This window comes from Mya arenaria, chromosome 5, assembly GCF_026914265.1.
Source record: "Mya arenaria isolate MELC-2E11 chromosome 5, ASM2691426v1".
In the NCBI taxonomy this organism is placed as follows: domain Eukaryota; kingdom Metazoa; phylum Mollusca; class Bivalvia; order Myida; family Myidae; genus Mya; species Mya arenaria.
Genome location: NC_069126.1, coordinates 10805742 through 10820963, shown reverse-complemented (window position 1 = coordinate 10820963; position 15222 = coordinate 10805742). Strand labels below are relative to the sequence as shown.

The following is a 15222-nucleotide window of genomic DNA, read 5'->3' as shown; positions in this document are numbered from 1 at the left end:
CCAGCTTTATGCAACACCTGATGGCGAGATGTCGGCAGATATTAGTAGTAGTAGTATAAGTTTTTGTTGTTGTTGTTGCAGTAATAGTAGAAGCAGCAGCAACGGTAGTAGAAACACCAGCACATACATCAGCATCATGTAGAAGTAAAAGTAGTAGTAGAAGAAATTGTTATAGCGTTACCTGTAGATCAATATTTTAAACAATAAAGAACAATTAACATGTATCCTACGTTGAGTGAACGGCGAATTAAACATATTTTATTATCCATTGTGGTAGCATTAATAGCGCAACAAAAATTGTGTTTATATTGATAAATATTACTGCTGTAGTTTGGTTAAGCTTATTGAACATTTCTTTACAATGGATAACTATCATTTCAGAAAATAGGCACAGACAGTCACCCATTTCTCCATTGGGGAAGATAACTATTGGCCGCCATTTCGGTCCACAATTGCTTTACTGAAGTACCGGAAACACTGCCGTTTATTGTTTAAAAAATCAATGCATTGAACAGTAGTTTCATATTTATGATAAAAGATCCACAGCCACTTAACTAGTTTATTTTTAAAAGTAGTTTCTGTTAGAAACGATACCAATTAAAGACGACATCCTTTAAGTTGTTCAAACCAAATATTATGAATTGTAGTTTGATATTTATGTTGGATTCAGAAAACCAATTCCCCGTTTTATGTGGCGCGAAGACAAAACCGACGCATTTACCTAGCACTGTGGAGCCACCTGAAAGGTAAAAACACGTCCCATTATCACAGCTATTACCGGTATTACCGGTATATCCCCAGACATGGGAGGCCGTGGTTACACATGACTGGTGCATTATTGATAAAAAAAAACTATATATATATATATATATATACTCTATATGTTTACATTATGAAATCTACCTTTTCTCTCAAATATTTGTCTTTGGGCTTGTCCTTGTAGTTACCATTTGTATAACCATGATACAATCTGCCAGATTACCAGATCCGGACACCAAAAACCAATGTACAGTCCATGGTAAAATTATGATGCAAACAGCCAGATTACCTGATCAAAGTATCAAGGTACAGGCCATTGTATTACCTTGATGCAAACAGTCAAATTACCAGTACCGGCCTCCAAGTACCAAGGTATAGTCCACTATATTATCGCGCGGCATATAACCTGATTACCTAATCCAAGGACCCAAGTCCCAAAGTACAGTCCATGGCATTACATTGATGCAAACAGTCATATTACCAGACCCGGCCATTCAAGTACCAAGGTGGTCCATTATATTATCACGCTGCAAATACCCAGATTAGTAGATCTAAACACCCAACTTCCGAGGTACACTCCATGGTATTACATTGATGCAAAGAGTCAGATTACCAGATCCGGACACCGAAGGACCAAGAAACAAGTTATTGAAACTAAATACGAGCGTTTCGCGAGAGAGCATTATTTTAATTTAGTGCGTAATGGGTGAGGTAACTGATTCGAACCATGGTGTCAAGTACAACTTTCAAAAGCTAGCTTGGGTTATAGCTGAATAGCGCTGTAATTGATCCGCAGGCATAAATATTCAACAGTTCAGGCCCGCCTATTTTTAACCGGGCCGATATAGAAGTAAGTGTATGGGCGAAATGTATTGAGTTATGATCATGTTAACCGGTTTAACTGCATCCCTTGTCAAAAGTGTTATTAACTGAACATCCAAGACGGTTACATAAATACCGTTTCAATATATTTATCATGACTTTAAATGATTATGGAACCTTTTTCTATTGCCCTGTGGAGTTGTTTGTCTCGTTCGATGAGTGCCAGTTTTGTCTTTTATCGGTGTGAATATTAATATAGATGCTGTTTAATCCTGGTGTCACTCATGGAGTTCATGTTGCATTAGTTTCCGTGATTAATCAAATGTTTTATTTCTTACGTGCATTGTTTTCCGAAGTTTTTCTTTACATTTCCGTTCATTAACCGCTTATTATAAAAACAGCGATAAACATGTTTTAAATGTCATCGTATTGTGTGGTTACATAAACTATTGTAAACACTTTGAAACAATGTCGACCTTCAGAGCATTATATTTCAATGAGACAGAGTGGAAACAAATCCTCCATTGATACAACTAGCTCGTGACTCTTGCCAGGCTACCACCATTCTTATTTCTGATGCCCGTTGATCATTGCATTGACGTACATTAACGCGCAGGTGTAATGGATAAGTGTTGTCGGTATATTTTGATGTCTGGATTTGGTAAGTTGTTCCGTTCTTTTTTTTCTTACAGCTGATGTAAGAGTAGTTGTGTCAATTTTAAAGTCGACGCGTGTTTCAGAACTAGGATTAGGATATTTGGTAATATTTGTGTAAGGTGTACAAATACTAGAACTTTATTGTAATAAGAGGTAGAAGTTGGACTTGATAACTTATTTTTAGAAGTCATCTTAGAACCTGAATGACTAACTAAAACAACAGTCGAACATGAAGGTCAAAAGTAAGGACGAGCTGAATGATGAGCTAGTTCAATATTACCCTTAAGCATCAATCTGTATAGAAACAATACTCAACAAGCCCGGCTTTGGCCTTGTGACATAATATTATGTAAAAATAATAGTTCCCGTTTCAATTATTTTAATATAACGTTGGATTTCCAGTACTGAGCTTTGTTCAAATTCCAAACCCTCCCTACTCGTAGAGTGTAATTGCTTAATATAAAATACGTATATTATATTAATCTGCGTTGGTACATTGTGGTTCACAAACACTATTTCAGCTCTTTTAAGTTACATATGTTCTGCCAGAGAGCAGTATGGAACAATATCAGTGGTAGGGCCTGCGTTTGTGAACAGGGAAGTAACACTGAAAGCAACACCGTTCAGTCCTTGGGGGTGTGACGTAGTATGGAGATACTTAATGGAAAATGGCACACTATTACAAACAATAAATGGGTCACATGTTATAACATATTCGGAGGATGGGTCATTCTTTCTGAAATGGTGGGCTTCAATTGAATACAACAGATCCGACTTCTACGCCGGATGTTCAACAAACACAACGATAAGAACACGCTTAATATCTTTAAATCTGAAAGGTAAATATTAAAGTCCATTCCAAGGTGAAAACCAATCTTGTAATTATACACACCAATCTATATTAATAGAAAGTGTGTGAGTTGATCTTTGTTTCTTCTTCGTTTGTTATTTGGATTTAATATTTAGAGCCTTCTTACATAAATGAATGTGTTTTTATTTTACTATTTGGCCTGTCCATGTGGTTCCTACTGTTTGTTTTCATCTTCATAAATACAAAACAAAAATGGTTTAGTTGTGATAATTAAGCTTATTTGTGTTATAATTTATTTAGATATTGTTGGAAATTGTGGAGCTCTTTTCTTACTAAGCCCGGTTGTTCGGCGCGCGGACGTCAAACTTGGATATTTTCCGTCTGACTATTTTATACGGCTTCAAACAAAAACCAGACGAACATGGAAGAAAAACATCCATGACATACAGCTACAAGAAGGTTTTTGCGAAGAGGAAATGGTTTCTGAATATTTGTACATATTGACATTATTTAACTTCGAAGAAAGAGATGAAGGAACATATACTTTAAGTTGCAGTCAAGGTGGCAACACGGAATCTATGCAGCTTCATATTCAAGGTACATTGCTTTTACCCCTGCGAGTATTCTGACTTTTAATAAATGGTTTTGTTTTGGAAGAGCTTGGAATAAAAAGGAGTCATATAAGTACAAGAAGGATTATTAATGTTGCCAGGTAATAATCGCATGAGCAGCAAGTCATTTCAATATTTATTTCAGAGCCACCAAGTTATCCAGTTATCGGTCCAAAATCGGCTGACTTTAATACAACAGGATGCATATATGTTGATCAGGGCTCCGACTTGTATTGCAAAACTGAAAATGGAACAGAACCTGTACAAGTAGAACTTTTATTTGGCCATGATTTATTTATTTTTGCTGAAAGCAAATGGAACAAAGGAGTGTACCGTTTCCAAAACGTTTCTCAACAAATGGATGGACTGTCGAGACGGAATGTGACATGCCTAGTTTCAAATGCAGCCACTGTAACGCCATACGAAGTACACGGCATTCTATGTAACGTAGGTAAGCTAGGTAGAGAATACTAGGTTAGTGCCGTGGATGGAGGAAGTTTATCTGACAAGGCGGAGGAATTCCGCAGCCGAGCCAGATAAACTTTCTTCATCCACGGCCCAGATCTACTATTCTATTTATCATGTTATATTTTGTATTTAAACACTATATTTAATCTTAAAAATATTTAGCTTTTTAAAAATAAGGGGGACAACTTTCTCCCCTGTTGACGTCAGCACACTCGGTCAAGTGCCCACACAATAGTTCTCAAAACTGTTATACCTTTTCAATATGCTTATAGTCAAAGTAATTGCATTTTAATACGTCAATATCAGTTCAAAAGCTTTTAAAAGTGCATAGACATGGACCAGTTAAAAACATTATCTGATGATGTAACAATTATTTCGCAAGTCACAGAGTACAGTACAGTACACATGCCATGGTTCAAGATCACGAGTGTTTACAAACAATCGCCACATGTGAAATGGATTTAAATAATGTTGATAGTGTTGAATGTTCAGAATTGCACCGACAAAGAGATAACTCATTTATGTTTTAAGTGAGAATTTGTCATTCACCACATAAATGGAATTAACTATCGTTGAATGCTGCACTGTTTCAAGTATTTGCGGGTGTGGTAAGACTTTCACATCACATATAGATTTTCTGGTCGATTGTTTTGCCAGTATCCTTAGTATGCAGAGAGATGGGACTTTATTGGCGAATGATATTTGAAGTCGGTTGTTAGCGGACTGTCGATAAGATACTGAAACATTATTTGTGCTTTTCCTCTGACTTTTCATAAAAAAGTCCGTTTTCGTGGTCACATGACCAACTGACTGTAGATAAAAAAACAAGCGATCTACTATCCTAATAACTAAAATTGACACAGCACCTTGTTATTGGACCGATTTGTATGCAAGTGACAGGATAAACGAAGCGACTTAGTGTCAAGCTATGATACGTTTTTTTTGTGGGTTTTCTTATTATTGAATCGAACATAATTTTCGATGTTGTTATCAGCATTTATTTAATTGCAGAGAATGGAAGCCAGCCCATACTTACTGTTCCTGAATTTCTTTTTGGAGAAAGCTCTTCACCAATATGTGAAGTGCGCAATGCTGTCCCTGCTCCGGCAATAGAACTACGCATTGGCGAAATTTTGCTAGCAAATGTTCAACAAATCGATTTATTTAATGGATCTTCTCATACGTTTACTAGCACAGCAACGACGACAAAGACTAACAAACTGTGGAATGGAAAAGATATGTGCTGCACCAGGAAAAGCAAATACGATTTTGGTATTAAAAATGTTGCAGTATGCAAAACGATTAATATGAAATGTAAGTCTAATAGGATTGATTTCGAGTTTGAATACAGTGTTTAATTGTTAGAAGTTGTTGGCATTCCGTCTCTATTACTTTTGTTAAACATGCATTCGATGCAACTGAATAATATGTGCTTCTCAATAATCAAATACACCAAGACGGTCAATCGGTAAAATGCACCTACATTCGAATTGGTTATCAGTGTGTTAATATTAATTGCATGCTTAGCAGATGACGATATCAATGCACACTATTTAGTCTATAATCTCGAATACTAATTACTACCAATCAGTATGAAGTAAGAGAATTCCCCTTTTAAAAGTAAGCTTTCGTATATCAAATGAGTTTTAGTACATGTATCTGCCAACGGTCGTTTTAAATGACATAAGAAATGCACTAAGGTTTCAGACATCTGATATTACAAAACATTTATGAAATGCATTTTCTCTTTTTCCATTTCAGTTCCCCCTACTGGCATTTCGATGTCCGTAAACAAAACACATGACTACAACAACAATATTTCTGCATGTTTCCTACATGTGTCTTGTCAAACAAATGAATCAAATCCACCTTGCACGATTGAATGGTCAAGCGACAACAATAATTTGAGATACATTCAGAGAAACAACTGGTCGAATGGTGACAGTGAGGGTTACCGTTCATTTTCAAACGTACTTTACAAAATGACAAAAAACATGGCTGGGGGAACAATAACATGTTCAACAAGATGCGATCATTTCCCATCTCATTTCAATATAAATGACTCATTGTCTTTTAAAGGTACGTACTCAGTTTTACTTATTTAATGACTTACACCACCAATCGTGACGTATTTCTCATGTACATTCATCTCCTAAAGGGGTCCGTCTGTCGCATCGTGCTTATGTATTATCATATTTGTTTTATTCAAAGTGTTTTCCCACTCCTAACATTAGTAATAACCAATCTATCTTTCAACGCGATAATTCCCTTTTTTCATGCTTTTTGTTTAAATATGGAGTTTAATCAGTGAAATACAGTAACAACAGTGAAAGGATCAACTTTGAGAATTTAATAACTTCTTTTAAAATCCATTGTAGTAGTTTCCCCTTGATCAAAACTAAACACGTTACTTTTGAATTAGAAAATTTTGCCCAAAAATGATTTGAAATTTAAGAACGTTGCATTAGTTTAACTAAAGAAATATTTGGGAATAAACACAGCTTACCGTTTATTAAAAAATATTGTTTTTTTCAAACGTTTTCTTGAACTTTGAAGCCTAATGTTCGAACATTTGCGTTCATACAAAATAAATCAAAGACGAAAACAACATCGTTCAAATATATTTTTGACCTGTTTGTCGTTGCAATACGTAAAACGAACTTCCCGAAATTAACACAACAATTAAAAGGTTAACTGATGAATTTTTTACCCCCCCCCCCACAAGCCTCGAAGTTTAACAACTTAGCAGCATTGTCTTCACTCTTTACCTGGGAAACTACCTGTCTTCAAGCGAATCAGACTGGTCTTTTACAGTGAGGGGTGATTGAATACCTAGGTATCATAAAACAAACTCTAAAACTGAAAGTGTTTTACCCAATGATTATCTGCAATTGTTTTGCTAAAATTGTCGATGAACTTTTCGTAACGATTAGGAAATAGAAAATGAACAGCTACGTCATCAGCTTTAATTTTACGTGAAGGGCGTCCCACGGTAAGCGGCGTAGAAAGCAGCACCCCTTTCAAAAAAAACCCACACTAATAAATCTCACAAAATTAGCATAAGAGAAACACCATTTCTTGACGACTTCAGCGTAAGATTGTATTTCATTTGACTCGTGATCATATTAAAAGCTATATGTTTACAGGTGGCTTCACCACTCGTGACAATATGTCACTTTTATGCCACTTGTGGAATAGAATACGATGTGACACTGAAACCATCAATATATATATCATATATTTAATATTCAATATTTTAAGAAAGCTGTCGTACATTCAAAAATCTATATTAAAACACAATTATGCCAATTGTGATTTTAAATAACATTGGGAATCGATTTTGTATTCTGTCCTGATCGCATTCCTATATAATATATTGATAAACTGCAAAAGATTTTCTCATGTCTTTATGCCAATAGCCAATCAGAATACAATAAATAAAAATGATAATGTTTTTTCTTTAAAAAATGTAAAACAGGAACAGGAATACAATACAATTTATCTTTACATATGTGATATTTACTGTTTTCTTATTACTGGGTTTAACCAGAATATAATACTGCATTTCAGGTGACCCGACATTGCATTTGAACACGACATCACCTATTAACTTATATCCGAATACTACAGTGACAGTCAAATGTTTTGTTGATGATTGCAATGTAAAAGGGCAATGGACGTTTCGATGGGAAACTGAAAATAAGACTGAAATAAAGACTTGTAAAAAAACAGAGGAATGCCTTTTGACACTGAATTATACGGGAGATGAAGTGATGACATACATTTGCAGCGCATGGAAATTAGAAGAGCTTCTGAGAAACTCCTTGACAGTTTTAAACTCATTGACAGAAGGTTTGTATTTAACGTTCAAATATACATTTTGCGAGATACCAAAACCAGGTGTCAATCATTTTGCCCCAATGTAACTGAAAGGATTTTTTGTGCCTTATTTGCGCCTTATTATTATTATTTTTGTTCCAGTTCAATAATTTGTTACTGTTCATTATCTTTTAACATTTATTTTAATTGATAGAGACAGTTTTTTGATAGCGATGTTAAAATCCACATGGTAAAGTTCTGTAGCTTCAGTTATTGTGATTTATTATATATCCAAATTGAAGACAACTGACAACGAAATGCAATATATTGTGAGGTTTTATGGTGCCACCACATTCCGCAGATAACATGAAGGTTCATGAAATAATTGAAATCACTTTTATTCACTGTGTTTAATAAGGTTACCTTAAGCAAAATACGTCACTGCATATGCTAATCTGAATGTAATTTATCCTAATCTGATTGTTGGCATTTTTTAATTGTGTTCATGAAGCTTACACAATCTATTTTCAACCTTAACAAGGTACGTTAGTTGGTATTATTTTGAATATAAGAAATATAATGCAATAAAAACAATAATAAATTGACCAAACAGAATAGTTACAGAACCAAACTTTCCAAACTGGAGTACTTGCACAGCAAATGTTATATTTCTGCAGAAGCACTAGTTATAATCCTAGAGTGGTATACGCCGGTCCTATACCCAGTATCGGAAACAATTGTAGTTTAATGACTAATATAATTTACTGTTCGTCTTTATAGAATGTTAAGATTTGTTTTCTCCAAACTCGGTATTTATTCTTCTTTGTTACTTTCTAACAATTTCTACACTACATTTCAGGTTGTCCGACTCTGTATTTGAACGCGACATCACCTGTTGATTTACATCCAAAAATGAAATTGATCGTCAAATGTTTTGTTGATGACTGCCATGTAACAGGGCAATGGACGTTTCGATGGGAAGATGAAAATAAGACTGAAATAACGTCTTGTAAACAAACAAAGGAATGCCTGTTTACACTGAATTATACGGGAGATGAAGAGATGATATACATTTGTATCGCATGGAAATCAGACGAGCTTCTGAGCCTTTCATTGACAGTTTTAAACACAATAACAGAAGGTTCGTATATAATTATTGATATATACATTTTAAATGGCACCACACCAAAGCATCGCATCAATAGTTCTATAGCAAATGGCACTTCAATTAAAATCTGAGCTGTACAATTTATCCTTTACTTTCTGTTACTTTTTCTATTTTTTATTAAATTTTAACATTCTTTCTGATTGTTAGAGAAAGACAATTCTTTGATATTAGTGGTAAAATCTACACAGTAGACTACTGAAACATCGGTTATTGTAATTGTTTATATCCAAATACGAGACAGTTGGAAACTAAATGTATCTTTTATGTATCGAATGCCAAGACAGTGAGATGTTTTACAGTCTTCTTCCCTCCGCAGATAACATCAAGGTCCAAGAAATAAATATGACAACTGCAATAACTGTGTTAAGTAAGATTGTCTTTAGTAAACACTGCATATGCAAATTTGAATGAAGTTTACCTAATTTGATCGTTGATATTTTCTTGATGGTGTATTATAAACATACACAATGTATTGTACCTTTTCAAGGTACGGTAGTTGGTATTACTTTTAATCCATGAAATTGCAATAAATACAATTATTCATGAACAAAACAATACAAATACAAAATCGTTCTTGCCAAGATGGAGTACTTGTCTAATTGCAGATGTAACAACCAACCCTGCACAAGATGTTACCCAACAATGGTATACGCCGGTCATTTACGCCGTGTCGGGAACAATTGTAGGTTTAACACTAGCAACGCTTACCGGACTTCTATGTTGGCGATGCAAACATCATGGTAATTGTGCAGGTTCTTTAATTGAACATTAGACTTTGAAAACAATATTAAATCGATGCATATTTTTTCCTCGGTCATTGGTCACAATAATTTATTAAGAAATACCATCTAATTAATTCATCAAAACAAAAGGTAAGGCATTTGTGATCGTCTGTTTCCCGATGACAATGTTTCACTCAGTAAATCTTAAGTGAACTCGTTTTCACTTATCTGTGACAGATAGGCATGCCAATTCAAGTCACCTCAAGTGTCCTCTTACAAATTTATATATAATTTGATTATATAAGTCTATCTAGGGACATATATGTATACTACCTCACTGCTGAAATGAGCACAACTTGTCTCTGCATTCGAACAACCTTAAATGAAGGGAAGAAAAAACTGTTTAAACGATATTGCAAAATAGATTTTCACTTTATTGATAATACAAAGCTACGGAAACTTGTTCAGCACACAATACTTTTTCTGTAATCTCTTAATGGCATGAGGATCGAGGTGCAAAAATGCACAAACGTACACACACCTAACATGAATATAACGTTGATGTTGTTCAGTGAATCTTGGACCGATCATTAATGTATTTAGAAAAAAATGAGCTCCACATATTTGGTAAAAAATGGTAACATCGCTTAATTAAGCTTATCGTGTCCACTAAAAAGGAAATGCATGAATTATTGACGTTCACCAAAATTGAATTAACATTATGATGAGTGACAAAATGACGTCAAGTCTCTCGGAGTTTACAAACTTCTTTTTCTTTTCAATTCTTTGACACAGTTTATGAAACGCTTCTACGTCGAAGAAGAACTGCAGGCAAAGAGCGAAGTGCACATGTGTACGATGATGTTCAGTCTAATGTAGAGACAACTGCGCTTCACAATCTAGTAAGAGTTCTGTAAAGTATAACCATCAGAACAGCCTGTCTTCTTGACTAAGAACACTATATCGTTCTACCTCAGGGTTTTCGATTCAATTTCATATCGATGTTGCTATTCGTGTAATATTACGTTATTAAAAACGCTTAAATGATTGAACTTGCAATTGATTCTTGTATATAGCATGTATTGAAATCAATTTGACCTTGACCATGAATGACGTTTTACCATTGGTGTGGAGCGTTCACATGATCAGGGTGAGGTACACTCTATACACTTTTCTTAGGTGAAACCTTTACTGGCTTCATACAACACTTATATCATGATATCGTGTGGTTAGAAGCCACTGAAGCATGCATGCGATTGTGAGAGGTATTGTACATCCTCAGTAACCATCAGCGTAACTATTATATATATGGCAATTTTCTAAGATAAGACGATTTTGATTGTGCCATGTAATGATTTTTATTTATTAAAAACAGCTTTATTTATATTTAAAGAGAGGAGTGTCTGCACGAGCCATCGAGAACAAAGACGCACCACCACAATTGGATATGGAAGGTGACCAAGCCCGTTCAAACGAGACTGTCAGTCACTACGACTATGTGGATACCCCATCCGCTGACAGAGACCGTCGAACAGACGCACCAAATGAAAATTATATCCATGCTATATAACCGATTAAGCAACTTATCAAAATAATATTTATGGATACGGATTTGTGTGATTTGAAAATAATATAACCTTTATAATTTCGCTGATCGTTTCAAAGCCGTAATTTGATAATTTATTGTTAGTAAATGTATTGATATTGTTTTACGTTGGTATTCTGTTATGCACTTTTTGCTTGTTATACATTTAACACGTGTGCATTTATTTTTAGATAGCAATAAAAGGTGCAAATTATTTATAAATCATTCTCAATTTCTGATTTGCTGCGTATTATTCAAACTATCTCCTTTATCTATCATCCCAATCATATGTTAACGTCAATTGTATTTATAGTATTTACCGAATCGCGTTTTAGCTTTTTACTCCAGGCGCTCAAATTTGAGCAAATTTCCCCAGTCATTTTGATAACTTGTGTTCCATAGAGTGGATTAGTGTCTAGTATGATTGAATCGTAACTTGGAGGAGTAACAACTGTTACTCCGTCTGTATTCATTCAATGAGATTGTTTGTATCTTGTCGTTGAGAACTTAAAGTTTGCTTTAAGTTTATATTTTGTTTAATTGCTTTATTGTTTTTAAGTTGGTGTAAGCTTTAACGGCATGACGGTTAAGGGTGAAATGTTTTGACAAGTTTAATGTTAAAATCTTGTAAACCGGTTTATCCCCATTCCAAAAATTACTCATCTGCTATTCATTGAATTTTTTTTTATAACAAAGATGGGTAGTTGTAAATCCCTGTAACTATGAAATATGTGTTTATGCAAGTTGTGCACATTGTTGATTATTTCGTCAGACGTTGATCCTTTTACCTTTGACTGCTTTTGTCCATGTTGTTCACGTTTGTATTCAAATGGTGTAAATGATTAGCTTGATTACTAGATTCGATATCGCAACTACCGACCTGAAGCAAATTGACCACTATGAATATTATAACAAACATGTTATGAGTGTTTGTTTCCTTTTTGTATAACTATTAACAAGTATAACTATTAACTTTGTAAATTTTTTTTGTTTTTTCTTTGATGATCATTAGATAAGAACCAAATGTAATATAATATCGTGTTAAGACTATTCGTTGTTTTATTGTGTATAAAATAACACTGTTTTTGTTGGTGTTTGCAATTATCTTACGAAAAGTATGAGTTATAAAAAAAATTAATACATGATTTTTTGTCAAACTGATCATTATAGCATAACTATTTTCTGAAAATCGAAGGAAGGTCATATGTTGTGGGTACATTTTATTGAGTTCTTTACTGTTAGTAATGCAATTAAAAACATTCAAACATATTTATTGTCCGACATTATTGACTCAACTTGATCATTATGCTTTATGCATGAATATATAAACGCTGATTACGGCGCGCATATCAGTTTCCGGAGCGAGTCGTGGATTCTGTCACTTTCATTTGGCGATGGTTGAGTCAATCCAATCAATGCGTTTTTAAATGCAATCATTATTGTATGATTACATGTGGCTAAACGAATTCGTTCGATCGCCGGTATACTAAGCATACACACGCACGCACACACGAACAAACACACGCACGCACATACAAACGGCGGAACTAACTAAGTATGTTCACAATTAACTGGAAATGTTATGTTGGTTTGGAAGTACATTTACATATCAGCCATATCATTAATAATAAGAACACCTTTATACAATTTAGTTGACTATGATAAAATTACTCGTAAGAAAACATGATAAACGTGTATTAGAAGTAGGTCAATACAATAAAATACTCAGCTTGTTACCAAATGCAATTAGCTGTTGTTGTTTTTAGCACGTGTTTAATCATAATGACAGGTACGAAATGGTCTGAAAATGCATTCAGCTAAACACACAACTGTGACGTTATGCTAAAATAGGTCGGGTGGATCAGAACAATGTGATCAAGTAATATACAGCTTAGTTATATGTATATGTTTAAACTAAACTAACTAAGGTAATGTGGCAAGCCTTATAGATCCAAGCAAGGGCACAACTATTACTTTTAAGTTCATTGTCAGAGGGTCTGGTTTTAGTTTTTTTTTCCAGTTGCAAAAAATATTCATATCGACTGTCTGTCAATGGGAACTTGTATTATTAATATGAAAGTAACGTGAAACGTATTGTTGAACAGAAAATATGAATAGACAGAGAGTCCAGCACTTCAGCTGAACAATTGTGAATCGAATAGAGAAACAATACTTATCTTCCTCCATGAAGAAATGAAGGACTGTCGGTCTCTTTTTTCTGTAATGTTAATTATCCGTTGTAAAGAAATGTTAAACATGTTCAAACAAACTACAGCAGTCATATTCATCAGGATAAATAATATTTGATGCTCGAGCAATGCTACCAACATGGATAATAAAGGGTGTTCGATTTGCCGTGCGATTAACTGGTACGTAAGTTACATGACAATTGTTCGTTTTTGGTTTAAACTTCAGTAAGTGTTATTACTACAACAATTTGTTTTACTGCTACTTCTTCTGCTACTGAGGTCTGTTCTGCTGGAGCAGGTGCTGCTACTACTATTGCTACTACTGCTACTTCTACAACAATATCTGCTACTACTACAAACAAAATGCCAAAACACGAAAGTGCAAATTTTTTATTGTTCACATTGTATGCTTGAGCAGACTTTTTATGTCACATTCACCATTGACCAATTTCCTGCTAAATACCATCAGTATTTTATTGTACATTTTCTTTTCAATAACTATACCAAAACAACATATCTGGCGTTAATTGATAATACTGAGATCATCCTTGGTGTTTCATGACTTAAAAAGATGATTGACGTGATTTCCATAAAATTATCATATCGCTTTCTATTTGATCAATTAAATAAGATATTAATCTTGATCACTCTGCTATTCATTGATGCACAATATCTTTCATATTTAGCAATTATAATAACAGTCCAGCTTTCTTATTTGACCATTGTATTTTAGCTGCTCATAAAAATTTCCTTTTAATAGCTGAAAACAATCAACTATAGTCCGGTAACGAATCTTTGACATGCATAATATGCTGTTTGTACAATAGTTATGGAATATTAGTGAAATTCTAACCACCTTTGAAGATGATGCGAACCTGTCAATGTTCTAAACCAAGTGTACTACAAAATAAGGCAGACATTTTTCAACTATTGAACACAATATTTTAGTCATCGACGTTAGCAATCGTTAATAAAGTAGCAACGTGATATTCTATTTTAAATATGAGTCAAAATATTCTTTACACTACGACGGTTTAAGGAGTAAACATTTTAATAATACAGACAATGACAACGCGTTATACCTATTAGATTATAACACTCATTGCAAGAAGTGGAATAGCCTATCGGCGTCCAGTAAGTACCACAATTAATTGCTAAGGTTTTTAAATGTAATTCATAATTGAATACAATGCCATATCGTCTGATAGATACTAAATGCAGCAACATCAGAATGAATGACAATTATCTTAGAGTTTTTCGGCAAAGCTCTTATGGATTAAGTTGCAACTAAAACTGATCGCTACTCAAATTGATCCATAAGAATACTTGATTTCAGTTGTACGAGTCAGATACTTTTATCAAGAATGATATGTGTACTCGCAATCTTTTTGCACTTTTTTCATTTGCTACATTTTTTTCAGCTTTGTTCGGGCTGATCTGTGTAGCAAGGAACCACTACGGAACCATATCAGTGGTAGGGCCAGCGTTTTTGAACAGGGAGGTTACTCTGAAAGCAACACCCTTTACCATGGGGATGCGAGGTTGAATGGAATTACTTAATGGAAGGCAGCACATATTTTCAAACAATGAACGGGACAAACGTTAAAAGAT

The 15222-nt window shown here is 34.3% G+C and overlaps 1 protein-coding gene across 1 annotated transcript; it reads left to right on the top strand.

Annotated features, from left to right (window-relative positions):
* Positions 1–2133: 2133 nt before the first annotated feature.
* On the top strand, positions 2134–11784 carry LOC128233824 (uncharacterized). Its single transcript, XM_052947682.1, has 11 exons — positions 2134–2242; positions 2760–3077; positions 3350–3646; positions 3806–4111; positions 5140–5442; positions 5890–6207; positions 7699–7980; positions 8807–9088; positions 9721–9855; positions 10633–10739; positions 11231–11784. Exons 1-11 carry the CDS (start codon positions 2203–2205, stop codon positions 11405–11407), a joined length of 2565 nt encoding a protein of 854 aa, XP_052803642.1. The 5' UTR covers positions 2134–2202; the 3' UTR covers positions 11408–11784.
* The last annotated feature ends 3438 nt before the right edge of the window (positions 11785–15222 follow it).